This window comes from Penicillium vulpinum (genome assembly GCF_028829585.1).
Source record: "Penicillium vulpinum strain IBT 29486 chromosome Unknown utg000001l_segment0_segment0, whole genome shotgun sequence".
NCBI classification, from domain to species: Eukaryota; Fungi; Ascomycota; class Eurotiomycetes; order Eurotiales; family Aspergillaceae; genus Penicillium; species Penicillium vulpinum.
In genome coordinates, this window is record NW_026643241.1 from 2,736,391 (window position 1) to 2,762,944 (window position 26,554).

At 48.7% G+C, this 26,554-nt stretch overlaps 11 protein-coding genes across 11 annotated transcripts; 6 read left to right on the plus strand and 5 right to left on the minus strand.

Annotated features, from left to right (window-relative positions):
* Positions 1-281: 281 nt before the first annotated feature.
* On the plus strand, positions 282-1,055 carry N7479_001016 (60S ribosomal protein uL15; the record flags this gene model as incomplete). Its single annotated transcript, XM_057248714.1, has 3 exons — positions 282-313; positions 446-644; positions 837-1,055. The coding sequence occupies 3 exons, from the start codon at positions 282-284 to the stop codon at positions 1,053-1,055; spliced, it is 450 nt and encodes a 149-aa protein (XP_057113146.1).
* A 552-nt stretch (positions 1,056-1,607) lies between these two features.
* N7479_001017 (uncharacterized protein) lies at positions 1,608-2,730 on the minus strand (the record flags this gene model as incomplete). Its single annotated transcript, XM_057248715.1, has 2 exons — positions 1,608-2,305; positions 2,358-2,730. 2 exons carry the CDS (start codon positions 2,728-2,730, stop codon positions 1,608-1,610), a joined length of 1,071 nt encoding a protein of 356 aa, XP_057113147.1.
* Positions 2,731-3,429: 699 nt separating this feature from the next.
* On the plus strand, positions 3,430-8,901 carry pld3 (phospholipase D; the record flags this gene model as incomplete). Its single annotated transcript, XM_057248716.1, has 1 exon — positions 3,430-8,901. The coding sequence occupies one exon, from the start codon at positions 3,430-3,432 to the stop codon at positions 8,899-8,901; it is 5,472 nt and encodes a 1,823-aa protein (XP_057113148.1).
* Positions 8,902-9,350: 449 nt separating this feature from the next.
* Positions 9,351-11,107, minus strand: N7479_001019 (M20 family dipeptidase; the record flags this gene model as incomplete). Its single annotated transcript, XM_057248717.1, has 5 exons — positions 9,351-9,534; positions 9,585-10,702; positions 10,749-10,816; positions 10,866-10,897; positions 10,950-11,107. 5 exons carry the CDS (start codon positions 11,105-11,107, stop codon positions 9,351-9,353), a joined length of 1,560 nt encoding a protein of 519 aa, XP_057113149.1.
* Positions 11,108-11,518: 411 nt separating this feature from the next.
* N7479_001020 (mitochondrial 54S ribosomal protein mL58) lies at positions 11,519-12,118 on the minus strand (the record flags this gene model as incomplete). Its single annotated transcript, XM_057248718.1, has 1 exon — positions 11,519-12,118. One exon carries the CDS (start codon positions 12,116-12,118, stop codon positions 11,519-11,521), a length of 600 nt encoding a protein of 199 aa, XP_057113150.1.
* A 550-nt stretch (positions 12,119-12,668) lies between these two features.
* N7479_001021 (uncharacterized protein) lies at positions 12,669-13,583 on the plus strand (the record flags this gene model as incomplete). Its single annotated transcript, XM_057248719.1, has 1 exon — positions 12,669-13,583. One exon carries the CDS (start codon positions 12,669-12,671, stop codon positions 13,581-13,583), a length of 915 nt encoding a protein of 304 aa, XP_057113151.1.
* A 204-nt stretch (positions 13,584-13,787) lies between these two features.
* N7479_001022 (cystathionine gamma-synthase) lies at positions 13,788-15,716 on the minus strand (the record flags this gene model as incomplete). The annotated part of the gene is made up of 4 exons (XM_057248720.1): positions 13,788-13,916; positions 13,966-14,008; positions 14,053-14,236; positions 14,285-15,716. The coding sequence occupies 4 exons, from the start codon at positions 15,714-15,716 to the stop codon at positions 13,788-13,790; spliced, it is 1,788 nt and encodes a 595-aa protein (XP_057113152.1).
* A 303-nt stretch (positions 15,717-16,019) lies between these two features.
* Positions 16,020-19,232, plus strand: N7479_001023 (rRNA-processing protein UTP22; the record flags this gene model as incomplete). Its single annotated transcript, XM_057248721.1, has 1 exon — positions 16,020-19,232. The coding sequence occupies one exon, from the start codon at positions 16,020-16,022 to the stop codon at positions 19,230-19,232; it is 3,213 nt and encodes a 1,070-aa protein (XP_057113153.1).
* Positions 19,233-19,520: 288 nt separating this feature from the next.
* Positions 19,521-20,663, plus strand: N7479_001024 (uncharacterized protein; the record flags this gene model as incomplete). Its single annotated transcript, XM_057248722.1, has 1 exon — positions 19,521-20,663. One exon carries the CDS (start codon positions 19,521-19,523, stop codon positions 20,661-20,663), a length of 1,143 nt encoding a protein of 380 aa, XP_057113154.1.
* Positions 20,664-21,009: 346 nt separating this feature from the next.
* lreA (uncharacterized protein) lies at positions 21,010-23,769 on the minus strand (the record flags this gene model as incomplete). The annotated part of the gene is made up of 4 exons (XM_057248723.1): positions 21,010-22,454; positions 22,506-22,944; positions 22,996-23,090; positions 23,166-23,769. 4 exons carry the CDS (start codon positions 23,767-23,769, stop codon positions 21,010-21,012), a joined length of 2,583 nt encoding a protein of 860 aa, XP_057113155.1.
* Positions 23,770-24,357: 588 nt separating this feature from the next.
* Positions 24,358-25,522, plus strand: N7479_001026 (putative RAS small monomeric GTPase; the record flags this gene model as incomplete). The annotated part of the gene is given in 4 exon segments (XM_057248724.1): positions 24,358-24,400; positions 24,678-25,087; positions 25,171-25,287; positions 25,298-25,522. 4 exon segments carry the CDS (start codon positions 24,358-24,360, stop codon positions 25,520-25,522), a joined length of 795 nt encoding a protein of 264 aa, XP_057113156.1.
* Positions 25,523-26,554: the final 1,032 nt, after the last annotated feature.

Genomic DNA, 26,554 nt, shown 5'->3' on the forward strand with positions numbered 1-26,554 from the left:
TACATGAAATCCGTACTCATTGGACCTTTGGTATGCGTACTTTGTAGATGGACGTATGGAATACCAAAGCTCTACATTGTAAAATAACGGCAGAATGAGAAAGGGCGGTGTAAACCATACATGACATAAGTTATGACAAAGCCAGGGCTAGGGTTCCATGATCACGGGACAAGCGAATCTGTTAGCGCACACTCTAAGCCTGGATTTCAACATCCTGTAGACGGAACGATCCCTTCAACGCCAAACATCAACGGTCTTGTCGAAACACCCCCGCCGACAAGATGCCTACCCGTTTCTCGAACACCCGGAAGCAGTGAGTCGACACCCTTTCCTGTGCCGTCTGAATCGAATTCTTTTCTCGTCGATCGCGACCAGAAGAGCCAAATTCGTCATAGCCCGTCGCAATATCACACCAACATATCACTAACCTGTCATTCTCCTACAGCCGCGGCCATGTGTCTGCCGGTTACGGTCGTGTCGGCAAGCACCGCAAGTCCCCCGGTGGTCGTGGTATGGCCGGTGGTCAGCACCATCACCGCACCAACATTGACAAGTTCCACCCTGGTTACTTCGGTAAGGTTGGTATGCGTTACTTCCACAAGACCAACCAGCAATTCTGGAAGCCCACTATCAACGTCGATAAGGTACGTTCCATCTACATCTTGCGAGTCGATTCAATATGAAGAAGAAATTGTGGACTTGTCTGGATATGAAGGGTATACAAATATCGACATGAAAAGAGGCGGGAGGCCAATCGACAAGAATATGAACGATTTGCAGAATTTCATGGAGAAGGACAATTATCACTGACTGCGACTTTTTTTTTTTTTTTACAGCTCTGGTCCCTCGTTCCCGCTGAGCAGCGTGATGCCTACCTGAGCGGCCAGAAGACCGATGTCGCCCCCGTCATCGACCTCCTGCCCCTCGGCTACTCCAAGGTTCTTGGAAAGGGCCGTCTCCCCCAGATCCCCGTCGTCGTGCGTGCCCGCTACGTCAGCCGTGACGCCGAGGAGAAGATCAAGGCCGCCGGTGGTGTTGTTGAGCTCGTCGCATAAGCGTTGATTCGTCGAGAGGTTCTGGAGAAGGGCGGGTGAATAGGGGCAATTTGAAGCCCTAGCTGTGTTCGTTCGCCAGCATGGAGGACGATCGGAACTCAAAGTGAGATCTGCCCGAACCGACTTGGTTTCGGTTCGGGCGGTCGAAAATAAAAAGGGTTTTTTTTGTATGCAATCAGCATAGCATATGGCCTCCGAATGCCCTTACGATTTCATCGGTGTATTACACAAATACCATAAGGAGGATTTTTTTTCAAATGTTTGTGGTCCATGCGTGTCCATTGTCATGACTCCTGGAGGGCAGATTATTCGGTTTGAATCATTCAGACATTCTCACGTAGTATACCCAATGCTACCTTGGTTGGAGCATGAAAAGCTTCCCAAAGTTACTTGGCAGGCTCGCTGTTAAAAGCTACGGTCATCTTTGTAGATTTAGGGTCTATCAATCTATCTGATTATGATTGTAGAACTAGATCTTATCACATCACATCTAATTCCATTCTATATACATATATTGTAGACATCGACACATTTACCACCATGCCCCAGTGCTCAGATCTTTGACTCTCTATCGGGACCAGAGGCCAGTGTCTCGCTGATAAACCGAACAGCCTCATCGACCATCTTGGCAGTGACTTCGTGGCCCGCCGTCTGGTCAATGATATCTTCAAAGGACACTGCACCATCACCAAACCACCCATCAGACGAGACAGTCTGTTTGAACCAATTGAGGAACAGCTCCCCGCGATGATAGGGAACAAGCTTGTCCTTGCCGCCAGATATGTTCAAAATTCGTTTGCCACCCAAGGCACGAACCAGCAACGGTCGGAGCACCTCCTGCTCACTTTCTGAGGGCTGAGGCAACGGGCCTTCGCGCAAAGGACTAGTCGATGGCCCGCAATCCACATGCTGAAGCATCATACCGGCAGGATCATATCGGTTGACTGTCTTTAGGAAAGAAGTCGGCAGAGCTTCTGAGCCAAGGACCTCAGCCCCAGGCGGGTCACTCTTAGTCCATGATGGCAATTTCGACAGTCGTGCGCGGTCTGCCATCAAATTGATATAATCTGGACAGCCGATGATGATAACCCCGGTGCTGACTCGAGGCTCGTGCAATAGACAGCTCCATGCTGCGTGCCCGCCTAGTGAGACTCCCAGAACCAGGTTCTCAGTGATCTCATGCTCTCCGTTGGGAAATGTATAGGAGGGAAGGTAGTCCATGAGCAGCGATGTATCTCTTGCAGTGCCCTCTAGCCACAGTTAAAATATCACATGTATATCTTATTTTTACGATTCACTTACGGAAGATGGAGAACATATCCTGGGCATGCCGTGGATTCCCCTTTCTCCAAGTCTCATTGGCAAGAGGGTCAACCATCCGGGAGCCATGGTTTCGTTGGTCGAACGAGACAGCAATTAGGCCCTTGGCTGAGGGTGTGTCCTGAGTTCTGTTGTTCCAGTCGCCGATGGCGGAGTTGGCAATATTCATCATGCGCTTCTGAGTGGCTAGTCTTGGGTGAAGAAGCCAGAGACATGCGACCTCTGAGGCCTCTTTGCAGAGCTCTTCCAATCCAAAGACCGTGACTGAGATGCCGGCAATTGCGTAGACATGCTGGGAGACGGCGGCAGGTATGGGCCTGCCTGAATCGTCCAGGGATTGTAATGGATCAGTCATTATGGTTGAGCAGATATGAAGAATATGAAATATAAAGTTGAGATTTGTTGAAGAAAGATGGTTTAAATGGTGGGGAAGATAAAGGCAACTCGGGTAACTGTACTGCGTAAAGCCGAGGCCTTAGCTTTAGATATTTAGCATAGTTCTGAGACTACCTATGTAGGTATTACAGATTATTCTGTATACTCTATGTACTGTTGTAGGTTGATTCTTTCTTATATAGTTATATTTATTTAAATTCCAGTGTTGTTCCAATGTCCCCAATTAAGGCCATATATGCCATTTTATTTCATACTAAAGAAGAGACCCCTTTGAATACACTCAATCTAATCCAATATTCCCTTCTCATACTGCATAACTAAATACCCAATCCCAGATATACTACATACTTTGAACGCATAGTACCTACAAAGTAAACGTGCTGCCCCTTTTCCAAACTGACCGCCCGCTTCTTCTCCAGTCGGAAAACAGCTGGGAACTCCACTGTAAACTTATTTATCTATGCTCCTTTTAATGTCAACACACGCTCTTTACCCCCTTGGATTTTTTTTCTTGTTTCCTAATCCTAGGGAGGATAGATCATTACATAGTCATACCTGACAGTACATTGGCAGTGGATTGAGTATGTACAATGTAAATGTGGTCGATCCCCGTGAACTGCAACTGATAATCATCTTGCATTAGCATCAAAATCAAAACATGTCGACCTCTTCAGTTCACAAGGACGTGGAAACTGGCTCACTGAAGGTCGACACAAAAAAACCAGAACCCCTTGCGGCTTCAAACAAATCAAAATTGGCATCCCCGTTGCCTTCTCCCACCGAATCCAAGAAACCGGCCTCAATAAAGCAGAATCAGTCTACCCAGCCCACGGACGATCATGAAACAGGTGGAATACTAGGCGATAAGGAAAATGCGCGTCCATCGTCTTTGAAGCATGGTTCACCGAGGGGCAGGTCATCCCTGAGCACTCGACCGCCAAACCGGTCAGCCGAGGACCACCAACCATGGAGTCGCCATCAACACCAGTCGTCTAACCCCGGAATGTCCCCTCCATCCCGTGCTCAAAGTGTACAATTCCGAGATACCGACACTGAGGCTCCCGACGCGTCCCACTCCCGGCCGCAATCTCGACCCGCTTCTCAACACGGCGACGATGATGATCAGGGTCCCAAAGGGAAGCAGTCGTTGTTCGGCAAATTGAAGCTATTGGCTACTGCACCCAATTTTTCGTCACATTCACGGTCCCCTAGCGGCGCGAGTACGGACTTTCGCTCAGCTCAAGGCGATATAGCTACCCCGGGGTCGGAGAGGGGGGAATTCCGCTTCCCAGAGCCCCTAGAAGAAGAGGGCAGTGAAATCGATGCCGACGCGGAAGAGAGCGGCGGTGAGCAACGGGATCCTCGTGAAAAGAGGAAAACGCAACGGCGGCGAAAACAATGGGAGGAAGAAGCTGGATCCAACACAGCCCCTACAACGCCCAAAACATCGCGCAGACCATCATTCCACTTCTCATCCTCTTTTGCGCCTTTCGAGAACTATCGCACTAATCTGTTCCCCCGAAGAGCAAGCACTACGGACTTCATACCTCAACAACGCGAAGGTGTTTCGGAAGATGAAGGCCGTGAAAGGCTCAGCCGGCGGACGAGGAGCCGCCCGTGGGCAAATACTCGAGTTGGTAGCTATACTGACCGGAATCCGGATGCCAACCCGGATGAACAGCGCCCGAGCAACCTGAGGCGATTGACTGGGTTTGCCGGGCCATCTGGAAACGACGAGAGCATAACGGCGAGCTGGAGACGCCATCGAACCGAGCGAGGTACCAGTGCCAGTGCTCAGCGATGGAAGCAAATCAAAGCTGGTCTGAAACTCATTGGGCAGCGACGAAGGCCAGATAACACTGTGGACAACAAGAAATCTGCAGAGCTGCTTGCTGAACTCGCTTCCGCCGTGCCTGCTGCCCTTATACTGGCCAGCGCGTTCCAACGAGATGAGCATGGCAGCAAAAGAATACCGATTCTTTTGGAGCAGTTGAAGGTTCGTGTTACGGACAGCCGGATTGATTCCCACTCCGGCGATCGTCATCTGGTCTTCCGAATCGAAATGGAGTACGGAAGTGGCATGACTCGCATGAAATGGATCATCTTCCGCACGCTTAGAGACTTTGCCAATCTGCATCTCAAGTATAAGCTTCACCTGGGAACTCAGAAGTACATCCAGCTACGCACGAGTGAGAACAGCCCAAGTCTCCCTCGATTCCCTAGAAGTGCTTTCCCCTACATGCGAGGTGTGCGAGGCCTGGAAAGTGAATTCGAGGATGAAGATGAAGAAGGTGGCTATGAGACTGGCGCGGAGGGGATGAGTGGGACAGAGAGGCCTCCGATCAAGAAAAAGCAGAGCCAACAACCGCATCAGCGTCGGGTCTCTGGTCCGCTTGCCCGCAGAAAGTCCAGCATCACCAATCAAGAAGGAGACTCAGCCGCAGGACCTTCATCCACCCATGAAGGTGTGTCGGGAGCTCGGAAAGAAACATACCCTGGGAAGCAGCGAAAGAAGCTTGAGCTCTATCTGCAAAAGATGATTAGGTTCCTGATCTTCAGGGCTGATAGCAATCGCTTGTGCAAATTCTTGGAACTTTCCGCTCTAGGCGTCCGTCTGGCCGCAGAAGGCAGTTACCACGGCAAAGAAGGATTCCTGATAATCCAATCCTCCAAGGGTCTTGATTTCCGAAAGGCGCTCACACCGTCTCTGGTCAAGAAGCGCCATTCGCCCAAGTGGTTTTTGGTTAGGCACAGCTATGTAGTCTGCGTGGACTCCCCTGAGGAGATGAATATCTATGATGTCTTCTTGGTGGATCCTCATTTCAAGGTTCAGACACCGAAGCTCAGTCTTCGTAAACAAAATCCAAAGGATCTTGCCAAGTCTGCGAAGCAGTCTGCAAGGCACCCTCAGCACCACACTCTGCGACTTGAGAACTCTGAACGCAAGCTCAAACTGCTGGCCCGTAATGAGCGTCAGCTCCAACAGTTTGAAGACTCGATCCGCTTCATGGTTGCTAATACTCCGTGGATGCACCCCAACCGGTTCGACAGTTTCGCGCCTGTGCGACAAAACTGCTTTGCACAGTGGCTGGTTGATGCACGAGATCACATGTGGGTTGTTTCACGAGCAATCAACCAGGCAAAGGATGTCATTTATATCCATGACTGGTGGCTGAGTCCAGAGCTTTACATGCGCCGGCCTGCTGCCATCAGCCAAAAATGGCGATTGGACCGTCTCCTGCAACAGAAAGCTCGAGAAGGCGTTAAAGTTTTCGTGATCATGTATCGCAACATCAACTCGGCAATTCCCATTGACTCGGAGTATTCCAAGTTCTCTCTCCTTGATCTTCACCCAAATATCTTTGTTCAGCGATCACCAAATCAGTTCCGGCAAAATACTTTCTTCTGGGCCCACCACGAGAAGCTTTGTCTCATCGACCATACTATCGCATTTGTTGGAGGTATCGACCTGTGCTTTGGGCGTTGGGATACTCCTCAACATCAATTGACTGATGACAAGCCTACCGGCTTTGAGACTACTGATGGTCCCAAAGATGCGGATCATTGTCAACTCTGGCCGGGCAAGGACTACTCCAATCCGAGAATCCAGGATTTCTATGACCTGGATAAGCCATATGAGGAGATGTACGATCGCAATGTTGTACCCCGGATGCCGTGGCATGACATTTCTATGCATGTCGTGGGCCAGCCTGCTCGGGATCTCACTCGTCACTTCGTGCAACGCTGGAACTACATTCTTCGTCAGCGAAAGCCCACGCGGCCGACGCCCTTCCTCTTGCCGCCACCCGATTTCAACCCCGCTGATTTGGAAGCTCTGGGCCTTGATGGAACTTGCGAGGTACAAATTCTCCGTTCTAGTAGCATGTGGTCGACAGGAACACCCGATGTTGTCGAGCACAGCATCATGAATGCCTATGTGAAGTTGATCGAGGAATCCGAGCATTTCGTTTACATCGAGAATCAGTTCTTCATCAGCACTTGCGAGATTGAGGGCCGAAAGATCGAGAACCTTATTGGAGATGCACTAGTTGAACGTATTGTCCGAGCTGCCAAAAAGGAGGAAGCATGGCGCGCCGTCATTGTTATCCCATTGATGCCAGGCTTCCAAAACACCGTGGACAGTGAAGGCGGAACAAGTGTTCGCCTTATCATGCAATGTCAATACCGCAGTATCTGCCGTGGTGAGACATCCATTTTTGGCCGTCTTCGTGCTCTTGGAATTGAGCCAGAGGACTATATCCAGTTCTACAGTCTGCGAACTTGGGGCAAGATTGGACCGCAGAAGGCACTGGTGACTGAGCAACTTTATATTCATGCCAAATGCATGGTCGTTGACGATCGCGCTGCTATCATTGGATCAGCAAACATCAACGAACGGTCCATGTTGGGTTCGCGTGATTCAGAGGTTGCATCTGTTGTGCGTGACACCGATATGATCATGTCGAGCATGAATGGCAAGCCATACCTTGTTGGTCGATTCCCACATACCTTGCGTATGCGTCTGATGAGAGAACATCTCGGAATTGATGTCGACGAACTCATGGAACATGACTTTGCTACTGAAGAAGAGCTACGCAAGATCCAGGTCGCCGAGGGGAGTGAGCGCCTAGTTGACAACCGAGAGCGGAGAAATTCGGGGTCCTCGGCCATCGAACGACAAGATGAGAGGGAAATGGTTGAACGTCGGCATCGCGTCCAGGATGAGTTCCTTTCTCGCTCTGAGGACATGTATAGCTTCAACCATGATGTTGATTGGGAGCAGGGTGCTAACCCTAACCTCAAATCAAACCGCAAGCTCACCACCGACCCTCGCGTCACCGAAAATCCCGATCACAGAAAAGACGTGGAAGGTGATGGCGCCGATCATCTGAAAGCCGCTGCTCGGGCCGGATTGGTAGTTGGTCGTGATTCAAATATAGAGGGCCATGGAAGAGAAGCCCTTCTTTCGCCCATCGCTCCTGAGGGGAGAGGTACTATTGAGCGACCGAGATCATCACAGCAAAAGCTCTGTCGAACACCCTCAACTCGCAAGGACCGCAGACCTGGGTCATCGAGTGAAACCAATGGTGACTCCGAGATCAATGCGAATACTACATCACAAGGGCATGGAGCTACCGGGTCGTCGAACCGTGAGTTCGAGACTGGCAGTACCGGTTTGAACATGCCTAGAGAAGAAAATGGAACCACTAAGCACAACCACCCATCTGTTCCAGACCTCAAGCGTGTTTTCATCGACAACGACTGTATGAGGGACCCGATCATTGATGGCTTCTATCTAGACACATGGCAAGCCGTCGCCGAGCAGAACACTAAAATTTACCGATCTGTGTTCCGCTGCATGCCCGACAGCGAGGTGAAGAACTGGAAGGAATACAAGGAGTATGCCACATATGGCGAGCGCTTTGCAGAAGTGCAGAGCCAACAAGGCAACAGGCCCGCCCAACCTCAACAAAAACAAAATGGTCCTCCCCCACCCGGGGCTACGGTCAGCTCTCCCATGTCGATCACTTCTCAGATGTCTTTCATCACCCCAAGGCCCGAAGGACCACAAGTAGATCCGAAGAGCCCTCAGACAATTGACGAGAAGGTCGGGGCTGGGAACGAAGCTGGCCGTCCTCAGTCTGAGCAGCTAGCGAAACAGGAGACGTTATCGTCCATCGATGAAAAGGCCGCACTCAAGATGGTGTCTGATCCGAACCTATTGGGCAAGGTTCCGAACGGGACCTGCGATGATAATGGCGTCGTCGCCAGTGAGGATATTGAGAAGTCCCGAACAGCCTCGGCCCATGTCGATTACTCTGAAGCCGTGAACCTGAATCTAAACTCGACGAGCCAGTCTCGGAGACGTAGACGTAGAGCCACAACAATTGGCTCGAAGCGTGACCCCCATGGCACAGATGAGTATTTGGATAAGGGCCGTGCGGAGGATCTCCTTAACAACACTCAAGGTCATCTCATCATGTGGCCTTATGACTGGTATATCTCAACTTTGCTTATATTTGATCTGAGGACATATTCACTGACGAATTCTATTTATAGGCTTGAGAAAGAGGAGCAAGGTGGAAACTGGCTCTATGCTTTGGATCAGATTTCTCCTCTGGAAATCTAGTAAGTTGTCCCTCTTTACTGATCCCTGAACAGAATACTAACGGATATATAGTAACTAATATCGAATTGCTTTGCACTTGACGGCGTCTTACTCTTGATCTAATCTTTGCTCGTGTTTGTCTGTCTACTGGGTGTCTGTTGCAATCCTCGAGCACCACTATAGCGATTGATGCATTTTCATTTTCTTACACTCTCCTTCTTGGTGGATTTTTGGCTAGTCATTTTTGGAGTTGTCGGTGCTTCATGGGGTTCCCTATATCTATTCCCCCCTAAGTAGCGCAATACAAGTAATCAACCCTTTTCGAATACGGGATAGTATATTCTCCCTTTCGAGGTCCTTGTGTGTGAGGTGTAATAGATGTATTATTCCAAGAGTTATTGATGAAATGGCTTGTGTTTTGGTAAACGACTACTTAAACAGCAGATTAAGAATCGAATCCATGATTAGATCTATGAAGAGGTAGGCTCTTCTGCAACATAGTGTAGGTAAGCTCCCAGCAACTTAGTTCCCTCAATGTAGTTTCTCTTGTCAAGCTTTTCGTTGATAGAGTGGGCAGCATCAGTCGAGCTTCCCATGGGAAGGAGCAAGACGTTCTTGCCAGTGGCTTGCTCGAAGGTCAATGTGACGGGAATACTACCAACGGTTAGCTGTGAAACTATTTTAGTGGGAAAAGATAGTCCTACCTTCCACCTTCGCGAGTCATATCTGGCTCGACTCCAAAGACCTGTTGAACAGCCTTTCCGGCAGCCGAGAAGTTCCAGTGCTTGGGGCTGGCGACCCACCACTTGCCGTCGTGCTGCAGCGAAACGTCCATAGTGTTCTTGCTGTTCAGCTTGGCGAACTCAGTCTTGATATGGTCAAATACCAGCTTGTTTACATCCTCGCTCTCCATGTTAGGCACGGTACGGATAGAGAATTTACCAATGACCTTAGCGGGAATGACCGTCTTAGCACCAGGGGCCGAGTAAGCACCCTCGATACCGTGGATGGACAGAGATGGGTAACGCCATCTAGCCATCAGGGTACGCTCCTTGGTGGGGTGGATACCTGTCTCGGAGCCCAACGACTCGTGGAGGTTGTCCATAGTGTAGCTGATCTTTCCATAGAGAGTCTGCTCGTCCTCGGTAAGGGGAGCCACCAGATCCATGAGACCCGGAATCAGGATGTTACCCTGGGAATCAACTAGCTTGGAGAGAAGGTTAACCATATCAGTCATCGGCTCGTGGGCAGAGCCACCAAAGACACCACTGTGCAGGTCTTGAGCGGGGCCCGAAATGCTGAGGGAGTAGTAGTTGCAGCCACGCAGACCATAGGTGAGACAGGGCTTCTCTGTGCCGAGCCAGTAGTTATCAGAGATACAAACAGCGTCCGTATCCTTGAAGTACTTCTTGCTCTCAGCCTGAATGAAGTCGTCCAGACCCTCGGATCCATACTCCTCCATTCCCTCGAAGCAGCACAACAAGTTGACAGGGAACTCGATACCAGCTTTACGGTGGGCATCAATGACATTGAGCCAGCCCAGAACGGGACCCTTGTCATCGGTAGAGCCACGACCATACATCCGATCCTTCTCATCAATGGTCAACTCAAAGGGCTCGGTGGCCCAGCCGTCTTCCATTAGAGCGGGCTGCACGTCATAGTGTCCGTAAACCAGAATGGTGCGCTTGTTCTTATCGTTGCCATATCTCGCAATCACCACGGGTGGCAGCTCAAGATGTTCTTTACCAGGCTGTTTGCCCAATGGTCGTTGCTCAACCTCGGCTCCAAGAGCCGTGAGCTCGTCGGCAAGGAATTGGCCCATCTATAAAGATTAGACCTGGATTTTATGTCTCTGCTGAGAAACTCACGCGGAACACATCTGGTCGGTTTTCATCTTGTGCCGAGATAGATGGGATCGCAACCGCCTTCCGTAGACCTTGACTAGAATCAGCGAGGACCTTGCGAGAAACCAGTATTATACATACGCTCAATAAAATCGTTGGATGAGTCGTCGACCCTTTTTGACTGTCAGTTTAAAGTCTCTCTATTTGGGAGATAACATTGCATACTGCTTGAAGAAGGGTTCCAACTGGGGGGCCATTTTGGTATCGCTGATATTGCCGTAGAAGAAGCGACGAGAGGAGAGAGGAGAACGAATGGCTGGAGAAAATTGAGAGGAAAAAGAAGCAAGTTTGAATGAAACACGACGGAGGGGAAAGAGGGGCATTGCCGTCTTTGCCCTGAAGTAACCGGAGGTCCAGAAGTGACTTCTTATCACGTAATTTTTTTTGGCCCTATCACACAGTAGAGATGTTACAAGGGGTTGATTAGCTACATATGTAGTTTTTGATTTGAGACATCATATTTTCTACTCCGTACACACATATATATAGATATTATAGATAGTTATTCTAGATTTCTACCTTGATGGCTATTCCTATATAGTTTTTTATTTTTTTATTTTTTATTTTTTTTATTTTTTATTTTTTTTTTGGTTGATTGGTTGGAAGAATAAATAGAAAAAGATTTGGTATGGAATACAATAAACAATGCTAGAAAATAAGCTAGAATACATGGATTTTCTTTTTAAAAAAAAAAGAAAAAAGACCTTTTCCTGTGGCTTGGGATCATGCTATCACTATGCGTCTCGTCCCCAGGCCTCCCGCCGTAGTTCACGATCCTCTCTGGCCATGCGGCGCTTGGGACCCCATCGTGATTGCACTGCTTCCAAGATCCGGGCCTGGATCTCTCTCTTCTCTGGGCTTGCCTGGCAGACCATGGCAATAAAAACGGGCGAGCATTCAAAACGTTTGGCGAGCTTGTTTCGGCTCCAGGTCATGGGGTCATTCATGCGAAGATTGCGGATTTCTTCAATGTCCGAAGGGGTGAGGTGGTATTTTCTTTCGGGCATAGACTTGTAGACACCGGGAAGATCGTCGGCGTTAGGGGTCACGGTGGAAGAAAGGATGGATGCTTTCCGAACATCATCGGCGGGCAAGAACTTGGATGGGGTATGGTAGGCATTTGGAGCACTGGATGGCGGGTTGTGGATAATGTGATCGTGACCCAGGTTAGACAGATCAAATGAGGAATCTGGCTTCACACGTAGTCGCTGCTTGGTTCGTCGGTATGAAGATTGGTTTCGTCGAAATCCTATCGCCAGAGAATCCGACAAGGAGGGAACAAGGAATGGCAATGTGAGAAATGGCCGCTTCGTCGCGGCAAGGAAGGTCGCCATTGCTCTGGTCAATTGAGGGGGGGAGAAATTGATCAGAAACTGGAATTAAAAAAAAAAAAAAAGAAAGAGTTAGTAGGTATTCATATATATTATTTATAATGGTGAACTGACCTAATGGTAGGACTGGACTTGGAGTTGAAGGACTTTACGTGTTGGCATCTGTCGTGCTTCAAACCCGAACTTTTTCCCCTGGTCTCGTGACCCCCCTTGGCCTGAGTGTATTTACCATACCGTATTCTTTTTTAAAAAAAATATGTACATACAAATATGTATTGAAGTATCTAGTACCTCAAAAGCCCTCTTCCTCATTGCTCAATCAAAGGTACCGGATACAAGTATTTTCCTACATACATACATACATAGGTATGTATATAGGTATGTAATAATAATCCTTGTTGGGGCCCGTCACCTGGTCTCTACGTACATCAATGTCTCAAGAGATGTCATCATTGAGACTCTCTTAGAGACTCTTTTACTCCGTACAAACTCCCATTTACTCTACATTCTTGATCATGGCTATCGGATTTTGAAAATACATCATCTTATCGCAATGTCTCATTCTACAGATCAGAAGCCAAACCCCGTTGGAGCGAGTACACGAGCCCCAAAACCCACTGCTTTCACATGGGACAAGAATCAAATCGACACAGGCTGCATATCACCTGTGAGATCATCCGAAGCCCTACCAACACCAAATCATGATTTGACCAAATACATGAGGCACCCCTCATCGCCCGAAAGCTCGTCATATCTGCCGCCCCGTATACATTCCCCCGCGTCTCAGATATTCGAACGAGATGTGCAGGAAGATATAGTACCAGCACAGGCGTCACCTTCGATACCTGCGCATATTCGAACCGATAACTATATTCCGCCTGTCCTAGAAGCATCCTCGGCCGCGATCACAGATGACCGCCTCGATCCAGATTCAGTCGAGATAATCACACATAGCCTACATCAGTCAGCGGGTGGTGCATCGGGGGAGCAATCAATGGCATCATCAGGCATTGATCATCTCTTGGGCCAGGCTGATGCAGATGAACTCTCATCCGGTTATGGAGCACTGGACACGACAGATATACGTCGGCTGAGCTTCATTTCCTTTGCTGACGTTGTCAACGCCGAGCATGCAGAAACAAATGAAGCTCATCCTGGTATAATGTCTCGGGGGCGTCTGGGAGATCTCAACCAATCCCCGTCTCCATTGCGCTCCCCATCTTCTTCGCATGGACTCGGCACATCGCCACCAACAAGCATTGCGACCTCTTCTAGAGGGCTTGATATGTCTCCCACTCGGTTTCCCACTGCTAGTACCGCTCAAAGTCCAGTCTCTTCCAGTTTTGGGGGAGACCTCAATGTAGAGACCATGCGACAGGCTTTAAGGAAAACTGCCAATGAGGACCTGGGCGTTACAAGCCAGGCTGTGAGTACCATAGGGGATGACCTGCTAGACCGTACGTTTTAGCAGCCAAACTGCTTCTGTTTGGCGTTGGACAGTGAAGGGTTCGGAGCAGGATCTCGTTTTCTTCTTAGTGCAGTGTGTTAAGTTACGGTAGTCTACTTTATATCGTGTTATATACCTCAATTTACGGATATGGATATCATAGCACTAGAAAAAGCCCAAGTTGTTGTATAATGCATAGGCCAACTTTGATTGAGCTGGGGTAGACTATGTACTTGCCTGCCGAACGCTTTGCACTGCGTCCAAGGCCCGTTGTACCCTGGAACGCAGATCAGCTACCTCTTCTAACCCAACACTGATTCTCACTAGATCCGGATCGACATTGAAGGATCTCGCCTGACACATGTTAGCTATGGCCTGATCAGCATGCAAGTGGTGTACATACCCAGTCTAATTCGCCGTAATGGGCCAGGAGGACGTACGGAGAGCTGGAAAGTTAGCAAGCCCCAAGAGAGGGGGGCTGCATACTTACCTCAACGTAAAGTTGGTCCCAAGACTGGGCCCTTTCAAAACTTCAATGCTGTCAAAAAACGCAATCGCCTCGGCTTGGGAGTGGAATGTGACAGAGAAGAGACCACCATAACCACCATTAGCATTGCGGAGGCTATCATATAGTGGTTTCGTGGGGCTGTATTTTGGGTAATAAACTTCTTTCACTGTGAAATTGTCAGTACAGCTCTCATTCAAAGTAAATGAATGCTAACCTAGGGGCGACTCCTTCAACATAGCTGTAATATTCTCGGTGGTAGCATTGATCTGCTCAATACGGGAAATAAAATCACGGCTATTTCTCTCCAGGAAAACAGCATCCTCTGCCCAGTAAATATCTTCGTAATCCCGGTTATAAGTTTCCTTAATGGCTGGATAATACTGTGCTTGAGGGTTAAGCACAGCACTTCCTCCCATCACGTTGCTATCCCCGCTGAAAATCTTAGTCAAGCTGCTGACAACGATGTCTGCCAGGTGCAAAACGTTGATGTTCAAAAAGTTGCTGATGGTTTCGTCGACCACTACGGCAAAGCCATATTGGTCTGCCAAAGCACGAATCCGCCTGAGGTCCGGTGTTTTGAGAAGGGGGTTACCTGGTGCCTCAGTAAAAAGCCCAAGGAAGCGCTCACCAGCCTTCAGTCGAAATTCCAGATCATCCAGATCTTCCGAGGAGCCGTGACCATAGAATACGCAGCCTGGTCCCCACTTTTGGAGAATCTTCAATGTATCCGTGTAAGGGAATCCGAAACAAATTGACCGCAAATCGCCTCTAGTAGCCAGCAAGGTCTGATGAGCGTTGAAGATGGCGCTCATGCCCGAAGGATAAAGAAGGACATCCTCCTCGGAAATACCGGCGACTCGGCCTTCTGAGGAAGCTGTCTGTAGAGCTTCTGGGAGTTCAGCATCTACTGTCAATACACCCGCAATACGTTTGCGAACAGCCAGCTTGGCTTGATTGGCGAGAGAAGTGCTGAGATTTCGGCCAAATCGCTCTTCAATGAATTGAGCATAGTCTCGGCCATCTTCGGTGTTTGACTTGGGAGGAGATTCCCCAACAGAGCCCTTTCTCGGTCCACTGGCGCTTTGGTATCTGCGGGGTCCCTTGCAAGGACGCTGGGAAATTGACTCCGCGGTCGAAAAGCCTTTGTCTTCCACCAAAAACCCGTCCTCCAATGCTCTAAGGCAGAACTCACCTCGTCGACTGGAAATACCGTTGCCCGAGTGTTGCCATACCTGCTTGGTAATGGAAGCGTATTCTTTTGGGTAAATGACACACGACAAGGAAGATGTCACTGTTGATCCAGCTTCGGTGTGTGGGGATGGGATGAAGTTAACAATCCGTCCTTTGTATGCCTGGTCTGCGGGGATTTTGCTAAGCAAAAAGGAATGACAGATGCGCGCTGGCTTAGCTGATGCGAATAGGGTTGCAGACTCGAGGTTAGGATCACCGACTCGACGAACAATCTCCTGGGCGAGCTTTTGGATAATAGGATGGACGAAGAACCGGGGATAACCGCATTGCATTTTCTTTATGACCCAATCCTCTCCTTCTTCATATCCGACATTCTCCCTCCATGTTGGAAGCGATACACTGACGGCCTTGTAGATGTTAGAAGACTCATGGAGGGGTTGCGGGGAGTTCACCATACATGGTCAGTGTTTGGAGGCACAGGTCCTCCCAAAGCCTGTAACATTTTCAATTGAAAATATAAACCCGACGCCAGAAAATATGATTATTTGGAGATATTTGTTATAGAATGAAAGAGAGGAAAAGAAAAGACTTTCAAAGGTTGCAAATGATACCATTCCTCCACTACGATTTCGGCAATGCTCCAGGTACCTGACCTCATAAAATACGAATGAGTCAGCTGTATGGTACATCGTTGATACAATACCGTTATCGCCAAAAAAAAATCGAGTGCCTCTACTAACAATTAGTACACTCACGAAATGTCGGACCACACATCCAAGCGCAGGAAGCTCAGTCCTTCCCCGGAGGATGCTGTTACTCGCTCTTCAATGAAACAGACATCAAAAGTGACCGAGAAGCGAAACCCGACTCGAGGCAAAGATGAGCGCTCTGCAGAGCTTGCAATGGCCAGCGGCTTTTACAAATCCAGTTTCTTCAAGCTTCAAATGGACGATCTGCTAGCGGGGTTGAGACCTAACTACAGCACGCAAGTCTCAAAGGTTCAGGAAACACTACATCAGATCAAGACCGCCATTGAAGGCCTGCCCGAAAAGTCTCCGCAGTTTGTCCCCGATGCCGAGAAGGAGCTACGTGCTTCTGGTCTGGTTGTGCCATGGCCTGAGCCTCGGCCAAGCAAAGATGTGAAGTACAGCATGACATACGCAAAGCCAGCGAACATCAATGTGGTAGGTAGCTTTGCGCTAAAAACAGGCGCTCGCACTTTGGAGTCGCGCCCAATTGATCTTGCAATCACTATGCCAAGTTCGCTCTTCCAGGAGAAGGACTACGTCAACTTCAGATATTTCCACAAGCGGGCCTACTATATCGCATGCGTCGCTGCTGGAATTCAAGACACCGCGAATACCCTCGGATTTGATATCAAATTTGCCCACCAGGATGGAGATAGTCTCCGTCCTCTCATCTTGTTGGAACCACGTAAAATTGAATCATCCCAGCCTACAATCCGAATTCTGACTGCAATTGATCCTACGTTGTTCCCGATCACAAGAACGCTTCCACTCAAAAGCAATATCCGCCAGGCCTCCAATACCTCGGAGATCGGCGAACCGACCTCGTATTACAATGCCAGCCTCCGTTCCGATGCCACAGTCTCTCTTTATCACAAGTATATCTATTCGGTCTCCAAGAGGTGCGATTCTTTCAGTGATGCATGCATTCTTGGCCGCACTTGGCTGCAACAGCGAGGCTTGCATACCCCATTCCAGAATGGAGGCTTTGGTGGTTTCGAATGGACTGTACTTCTGTCTTTGCTGTTTGAAGGCGGCGGTCCGACTGGTCAACCCGTCCTGCTACCATCATATAGCTGCTATCAAATTTTCAAGGCCACTATCCAATTTTTGGCTGGCAGGGATTTGACTACTCCTCTATTCTTTGGTCAAGAGGTCCCAGTTCCTTCCGGGATACCTGTTGTTTTTGATAGCCGCAGAGGATTGAATATTCTTTACAAAATGACCCCTTGGTCATACACAACACTGCGTCATGAAGCCGCCATCACCCTAAAAATGCTCAATGAGTCACGAGAGGACAATTTCGATAAGGTTTTCATTCTCAAGGTTGACGAACCAGCCCTCAGATTTGATCGCTTGATATCATTCCCCAGGTCATTCAATGGAGACACGCTCCGCGCTCTTCATGAACAGAATGCTTTGCATAATGTTCTTTCCCGCGCTCTGGGAGACAGAGTCAAACTTGTCTCTATTGTGGGCCATGCTATTGACTCGTGGTCAGTCAAATCCAAGCAGCCCAAACGGTCAAGTGAGGGTGTGTCTGTCGGACTGCTATTGAATGCTGAAAATGTCGGACGAATTGTCGATCACGGCCCGGCTGCAGAAGAAAAAGAAGAGTCTGCCTCGTTCCAAGCTTTCTGGGGTGAAAAATCGGAGCTCCGGCGATTCAAAGATGGCAGCATCCTAGAGAGTCTTGTATGGTCCGACGAGTCGGAGACATCTATCATTTCTCAGATTTTGGAGTACATACTCCAACGACACTTCAAGATCACCACTGATGAATTCGGATTTGTTGGTGATGAATACGACGAGCACCTCAAAGAACATGGCGATGGTATTCTGGCATACTCCAGCCCTGCTTTCAAGTCAATTGACGATGCCTTCAAGGATCTTGAGCGATCTATTCGCGGCATGGATGAAGTGCCACTGGAGGTTCGTCACTTGGCTCCGGCCAGTTCGCTTCTTCGTTATACCTCTCTCAGGCCAATGGGACCCACCGACGTTGTTCTTCAGTTCGAAAGCTCCTCGCGCTGGCCTGATGATTTCGCCGCTATCCAAATGACCAAGATTGCGTTCCTTTTGAAGATAGGAGACTCTCTGGAATCATCGGGTGCTGCCTCGTCTTGCCGTGTAGGCCTCGAGAACGAATCGAGCAAGGTGATCAACAATGCGTATTTGGAAATTCCCCATTCCTCTGGCGTGTTGTTCCGGTTGAGAATTCACCATGAGCGTGAACACACCCTACTCGAGCGCAATCTCAAGAACCGAGATCTGAGTCCCCGGGAACGAGAAGAGGCCGCCTATGCTCTCTTCGCCTACAAGAAAACGTTTGTCCAAACTCCACGCTTGACACAGGCACTCAGAAGTCTGTGCACACGCTTCCCCTTGTTGTCGCCCACCATTCGCCTTACCAAACAATGGTTTAATTCTCACCTGTTTACTGCTCAAATCAACGACGAGTTAATTGAATTGCTGGTGGTTCGCACCTTCATCCAGCCCAATCCCTGGGAATGTCCTTCGTCGGTCATGACCGGATTCCTCCGGACTCTTTACTCCCTTTCTCGGTGGGACTGGCAGCAGGAGCCGTTCATTGTTGACCTGGGAGGTGATCTGACCCCACAAGTGACGGAAAATATCCGCACTCGCTTTGCAGCCTGGCGGAGCATCGATCCTGCGATGAACAGTCTGGCCCTTTTCGTCGCCTCTGATCTCGATACTGAGGGAGTGACCTGGACCCAATACGAGATGCCCTCCAAGGTTGTAGCTGCTCGGATGTCCAGCCTAGCCAAGGCAGCAGTAGGTCTGCTACGAAGCAAAACCCACGATATGGAAGTTTCCGAGCTGTTTAATACCTCACTTGCTCCCTACGACTTTGTCATTCGTCTTCGGTCAAAGCTGTTCAGTAGTTCCTCGGCACCCAAGTTCAAGAACTTGGTCGAACCCCGTGCTGGAATGATGCAGACTATCAAGTCGTTTGTCTGTGATGTACAAGCCTGCTACAGCCAGAGCATTTTGCTCTTCCACGGAGACGATCGTTGTACAGTGATTGCTGGCCTTTGGAACCCTGTGACCCTGAAGTCGCGAACCTGGAACCTGAAGACGGCGTACTCAACCGCCCCAGGTGATACCAAGGGGGAGGTTGTCATCAACCGGACTGCTATTTTGAACGAGATTGCGCGGTTGGGCAACGGGCTCATCGAAAGCATTGAGGTCTGTGAGGAGTAGATATTGTCTTTGATTTCAAATTGATGTACGGAGTACATTAATTACCTTACAAAATAGTTCGAGGATATATAGCATGTTTCTAATGAATTCCGTTCTTTATCAACCGACTTGGAACAATGAGAGATATTACGATGAAGCTCTTAGCTCTCAGTACTATAATAGATGATACTCTGATCCCGAGGTCCTCTTGGCCCTGCATATCTCTCGCATCTTGATATTGATGCCTAAGGTGTCAACCACTAACATGTGCAACAATCGGCCATAGTCTCATCTTTCACCATCTCAATAATGACCAGCATAACTCGGGGCCAGCGAGTCCTCCATACTCAATTCCAACCTTGGAGCCCCTCTCATTTTCATCCCCACCTCCAATCCCAACGACTGCCCATCTGCGCACAATCCCAGCTCTTCTCAACCTCCACCCCGAGCCAGCAATATCGCCGACCCTCCCCATCATCAACTCCTACAACTACCGTCTTAATCCCGTCCAAAACCGAAATAAATGCCCCAGTCAGCACACACCCTGCCCCTCTCGCAACTCCCTCCCCTCTTCAGCCCTCCGCAGGCGCGGTAGATAAACTGAAACGCTATGTCGAATTCGGCCGCGCATACGTGACCTTCTACAAAACGGGCCTAAAAAATGTCTACCACAACTATCGCGCCTCACTCCCCCTACGGAGAAAATTAGGCCTACCCGCCTTCATCCCTATATCTCCACCGCGGACAAGCACACACAACAACCGCAGCGCGCCATCAATAACACAAGAATCCAAACTCGGCCGCGCGCAATTCCAGCTCGTCCGCCGCTCAGCCCGCGATGTCCGCCGAATGATCCCCTTCACAATGATCCTGATCGTCTGCGGCGAGTTCACACCCCTGATTATCCCGATTTTCGGCTCTGCCATTACGCCCGCAACGTGTCGTGTGCCCTCGCAGATGAAGACGGAGCGCGTCACTGCTACGATGCGCAAACTTACGGCACTGGATGTGTTCGTTGCTGAGGATGAAGATCGATCTGTGCATTTGCTCAAGTCGGGCGGTGTGGAGCAATTGGCTCTTCTTGCTAAGTGCTTTGCCGATCCTGCCTGGGTCGCTGGGGCTGGGTCCGCTGATGTCTTGCGTGCCTGTGCTGTTTTTGGTCTAGTTAAGCGACATGATAAGACTGCGGGTGAGTTCCTTGCTGGTTTGATCTACCGACCTCGACTAGCACGGTATGCCGAGTACTTAGCTATTGATGATGGGATGATTCGTGTTGGTGGAGGAGTGTCGGCAATGAATGCCACCGAGGTGCGGATTGCGGTTGAGGAACGTGGTGGTGTGGATGTCTCTTCTGGTACCCAAGACCGAAAACGGGCAGAGCAATTGGAGAGACGTTGGTTGGAGCAGTGGTTGACAGTTCGTGGAAACAGTCACATGTCCAAGAAGCTGTAGTTTTGTGTGAAGCTAGACTCTAGAGGTCCCTGCTTGCACGGTATATGTTTATTTAGGTATCCTTTGTATTGTATCCAACGATTCGACTCAGAAAAGAGCCGTTTTTCGATCATTACTAGCCGTAGAGCCTACAGTCTTAGCCGTCAAGTTTTTTTTTTTCTGCATTCAATTTCAAAGACTGCATATGAAAAGGACAATGTGCGGGGGGGAAAATCAAAAAATCCAAACGCTTAAAATGTATCTTATGTCAATTTCGACAGTCAAACGGAAGGGGTATCAAGAAACCAGCCCTCCAAGCGGAGAAGGAAATCAATTACAAAAAAACGGTTGATAGGTATACTCACCATCAGTCCACTGTAACAGACGAAGAAGCCACAGCCTGCGCCTGCGCCTGGCCACGGATTTGCTTCGCCCACCGCAGACCGCAGCTATTGCAAAGATCCCGGTTTCCACTTGGACCACGCCGCCACTCGGGGGTGTTTTTTGTGCTGCACATCGCGCATAGCTTCTCGACCGCCATAGCGTTCTGCTTGCGCTTACGCTTCCTACGGCGAGCCAGCAGGCGTTGCAATTCATCACCCAGAGTGCGGTTCTGCTTCTCTAGCTCACGCAGCTCGATCTGCCAGCTCGATCCGCGAGTGGGATTGAGCTCTGTAAAGAAATTTGCTGGGTCTGCAGAGGGTGAAATGCTGCGGTTGCCAGTGGGCAGACCGTTGAGGCCGATGAGGGTTGATAGATCAGGCATGCGTTGGCCAAGGGCGCCATACTGGCGGGGAGTGGCAGGATCGTCAATGGCGAGAGTTGCGTTGCGTGTGATGCCGGGTACCATTGCGAGACTTTTGTCTTCGACCGTGGCGGATGGAGGGAAGGATCGAGCAAATCGGATCTGGGCGACGAGGAAGGTCGGTTTGATTCCCTTCCGTGCATCGCCGGTGTACAATGTGGTATGTGCTAAAAGGGCATGGCCTTTCTTATGCAGCATTTGGTGTTTGAATGAGGGTGGTTCATCCGCTTCTCTGCCGCTACCCGTAACGACGGCTATGCCAGATCCTTGTCCACCACAGGCTGCCTCCAGGGCTTGTGTGATCGTGGTAACGCCACCGGTCTCGGGCTCCATGATTTCTTGTAGGCCTTTGCCAATCAGATCATCAGGCGAGCGGCCAAGCACCGGCTTTACCTTGGTCGTAATGAACAGAATGACACCAGACAAAGAAACCTTAGCCCAGACGTCATTCTCGGCTAGTGCTGCGGATGAGCCCAGGCGGGCAATCTGATCCAAGGTATAGACGGGTCGCGGGCGGCCAGTCATGACAAGATGCCTCCGACCCTGGTTCGGGTCGATGTGCCACGCGCCGTGACTCTCGAACCACATATATCCTCTGTGCTTTTGTCTGATACGATACACAACATTCACTGGAGCCGTTGTCGTGCTCGCCCGCAAGTCACGGATTACAGGACCAATATCACTAGGATGACAGATAGTGGACAGAGTCTTTCCGATTAGCTCGACTGGGTCGTACTCTAGAATCTTGTGACAAGAGGGCGACATATACAAGAATTCGCCGTTAAATGACAGCACATGGATCACATCATCGGTATTCTCAACCAGAATGCGATCCAGGTAACGACGATTGACATCATTGCCAGCTGCACTCATAGCGTTGAGAATGGCAGTCACTTCGTCATGACCATATCGCAACCCAAGATCTGGTCGTGATGAGTATACATCTGGTGGTGGGACGATATACTGTGGCAGCTGATCACGCTGATAGTTAATGGTATAGTTGCCATCTATACAATGTCAGTTGAGGGCTCGCCCACAAAGAATACAACAAAGCATACCAGGATTCCTTCCCCTCACGGCATCGGGCTTTTCAACCAGATCGACCTGGAAGCCGACGTAGTACCGATAAGCATCCGACTCCCACTGTATGGGGATCATTGTGATGAGATTCATGAAAGGTTGTCCACCCTTGCGATAGTTGATTATACTAGCCTGTATCTCACTGCGATCGTCAATGGTTGATCGTAGCCGATAGACAGTCTGACCATCAACAAAAGTTCGCTTGGCGCCGGCGTTGATCTTGCCATCGGGCGCTTGAAGGAATCGACAGTTCCGGCCAACAATTTCATCTTTAGTATAGCCGGTCAATCGTTCAAAGGCCTCTGACACATAGACGATTGGATGATCCTCGACCAATATATCACACATAACAAAGGCACATGAGAGATCGACCGCGCCAATGTTGATTTTAGGGTTAGGCCGCATAGCCACACGGCCCTGAACAGGGTTAGTATACATCGTCAGATGTTTCCCATGGGAAAGACATACCAACGCTCCCAGCACGTCAAAGCCAGTCGTCGAATATATGCCGGTATGCTCAGTCTTGCCAATCTCGGGCTTTTCTAGCCCTGGTGAGATATCCTCTGATTGCGCGTTCCTGTGTCAGTCAAACCATGGGCCAGAGCCAACGGAGAGTGCCAGATACAAAGGCAACTCACCTTTTGCAGCAACGGGCTTCTTGGGCTGGATAGCCACCGGTTGCGATGCACGGTACGGCTGACTAGCAGGCAGAAGGCGCTCCAGAGGTTGTCTCTGAGACCGAGCCCGCTGTGGCTGCGCTTGTGCTTGCGACCAATCACTTGTGCGACCTGAAAAGTCGGAATCCTCGAAATTGGTTGTCGAATCGGTGTTTATATCGTATGGTTCCTTGCGGACCAGCAGAGCTGGCTGGGAATAATGGGGTACCGTGATGGATGGTGGGAAGGGCGGGTATGTAGACTGGAACTGTGGATGATCCATCTGTGGAGGCATCCCCATGGTGGTGGGCGGGTAGGTGGTTGGGATATTGTAGGCATAGGTATTGGTGGCGTCCATGTTTATCGGCATTGAGATACCCGGGGTCGGGATCCCGTCGTATGGCATGACATTAGACCGTCCTTCCAGGTCTGAAGGCTGTGATCGTGCGAAATTCTGGAGAGGCAGATCTGAATCCTGAGGTAGCATAGCACTGAAAGCATAATTGCTATTGGAAAATGGCATATATGACGGGTCGGAGGGTTGTGAGGAGGGTTGTGAAGAAGACTGTTCATCATCATATTCCATGTTGAAGCTGTTCATATTTAAAATATCTCACCCATCTGGGCAGAGTTTCAATATATGCAGTGATTTTTCGAATGTGTTGAAGATATTTGTAGAAGAGAAAAAAGGATCTCTCCAAAGTACAAATGTTGTATGTGGAGAAAAAGTACTCGCCAATAGATCTTCGTATAGGATTTGACATTCCCATTGTTTAAATGTTTTTCTGTGTTGTCTTTTGTTTATTATATCTATATATTATAATCTATTCTACTTTTTTTTAAATTCTTTCTATTCTATATATTGTAGAAACTGTGAAAAGCGTAGGAATGAAAATGGTAGAAAGTGTCTAGTGTTAACTATGTATCTTCAAGTCCTTAAGAGAGGCAAACCCCCTAATGAGATGTATCACAATCATCACAATGATAATTATAGACCCGAAAGAGGTATCATTAATTGTACTGATACTTGAAAAGAACGAGAGAGATCAACTAATAAAATAAAGGCAACTCCATTCCTCTGTACAGGTATACATACTTCAGTGTTATTTTATATCAAATAAACCCCCTGTCACTCGTATTTCCCCTCATCACCCCTCTCCGATGTCCACTGGCCATGGACAAGATCTCAATCACCATCTGCGGAGATGGTGGATGCGGTATGTTACAACCTTCTATTATCTCCTGGGATTATCCTGACGCCGTGATTCGGTGCCACGTTTCCGGGTTTCGCGATCGAGATCTGATCAGATCGGGACTCAGGCAAATCCTCCATCATGCGGTTGGCCCGTAGTCGATGGGTTCACGAGTAAGGCCTTCCCCTTGAACTTTGGAAAAACTATGCTAATTTCTCATTTCTATATGTAGATATTCCCACTATCGGTATTGCGCCCATTCCGATCGATATGTATCATTCCCAATTCTAATCGGGCCCAGAGGATTCCTACACCGTCACCCGCAATGTTGATGGTCACCCCTACGTCCTTTCTATCACCAACACTGCAGGCCAGGAGGAGTACCGTGGACTATGGAGTATCTCGACCCTGAATTCGGATGCCTTCCTCCTTGTTTATGATATCACCAACCCCTCGAGTGTTGAACCGCTAGATTATTTTATGGATATGATTCATATGGGGACAGACCAACGCGTTGAGAGCGACCAGCAACTCCGGGAGTTGGGAAAGAAATCTGGAGATGTAGGCCATATTTTCGTACCACCGCCAATCAAAATCGTCACGGGCAACAAATGCGATCTCAATGATGATCGTGTGGTGACATCTCGTGACAGACTCGAGTATGCGCGCAAGCACGGTTGCGGGTTTATGGAGACCAGCGCTCACGAGACAGTCAACATTGAGGGTACCTTTACCCGTATAATATGTCTGTCGGGAAGGAAGGGAGAGTAGAGCTAATAACTAGATAGACCTAGTCCGTCGCATTGTTGAAGCCCGACTCTAAAGCAAACACGGTGCGCTTCCTTTCCAATGCCCCAATGCCCCGATGCGCCGAGGAATCGGCGCATACTACCCTACCAACCACTGTAGACGTAAGTGCAGGCAAGATCTGACCCCGTCGAAGTCGCGCGTGGGTGTTTATCAAACACCGGAAGACAACGGAACCAAACGGCAAACAGGGTCAGGAACAGAGTGAAATCCAAAACAGAACCAAAAAAAAAAAAAAACAAAACAAAACAAAACACAAGGAACCCCGTGAAAAGTGCTGTCGAGATTGCTGACTCTGTCAACTCTAGTGCTTTTACTCTTCTTGTTGATAGATCATAAGTCTGTACATTATAAATGTAGACTATGCCCCAGTCAAGTATATATAGATATAGATATCCGGGCAATAATGTCTATGTACTCCGTAAATGGTGTTGACTCGGGAACATGTAGAGAAAACATGGCCAGAAGCAAGCCCACCTTCGGGGTGAATGGAGTCGGAATGCGTCTCCGCGCGATTTCATATTACGGGGGTTGCTTAATAGAGTTCCCACGGTTGGTTGGGTTTGAGTTGAATTGGAGGTGATATGACTCGATATGGACTTTATATGACTTGATATGACTTGATATGACTTGATATGACTTGATATGACTTGATATGACTTGATATGGACTTGATAGGATTTAATAAGACTTTCGTCGCATATTTCCAAATGCAGTAAGTATTTAGCTAAGCTTTTAGGTGAACTGCACGGGATGTCAGCCGAGGAAAAAGCCCTGGAGGAAAGAGAAACAGGATATATTCTAGAAAGAGTGGTCTAGCCCTTTTAATCACAATATAATAAATGTAGTTATAATAGTTATAATACAATAAAGCAGTAATAAAGTAGTATATATCGAAAGGGAGATAGTTCCATATTAGGGAGAATATGGTCACGTCATGGACTTTTTTTTTTACAACACATTGACTGGGTTGCTTTAATTGCTTTAATTGGTAATGACCCTGATTAGACCTGTTTAATGAATCACGATGCTTTGAAATGATCATGACCTTTTCTTTTTCTTTTTTCTTTTTTCTTTTTTTACACTAATTATTTGTAACCTATCTCAGTGTTGACTAACTGGTTAGTTAATAGATTTTGATTAATAACTATGTTATAGTACTCCGTATAACTAGTTAGTTAATAGTTAGTAGTAGTAGTAGTAGTAGTAGTAGTAGTAGTAGATAACTATAGTATTACATTTTTGACTTATACCTCGGAATTCATCCTCGGAATACATAATATAATGAAGTCTCTCGGGTGCAACATGCAATTCGGCATGGGCTTGCCGATTTTTATTTTCCTTTTATACCCTTAGGGTTATGCTTATGCC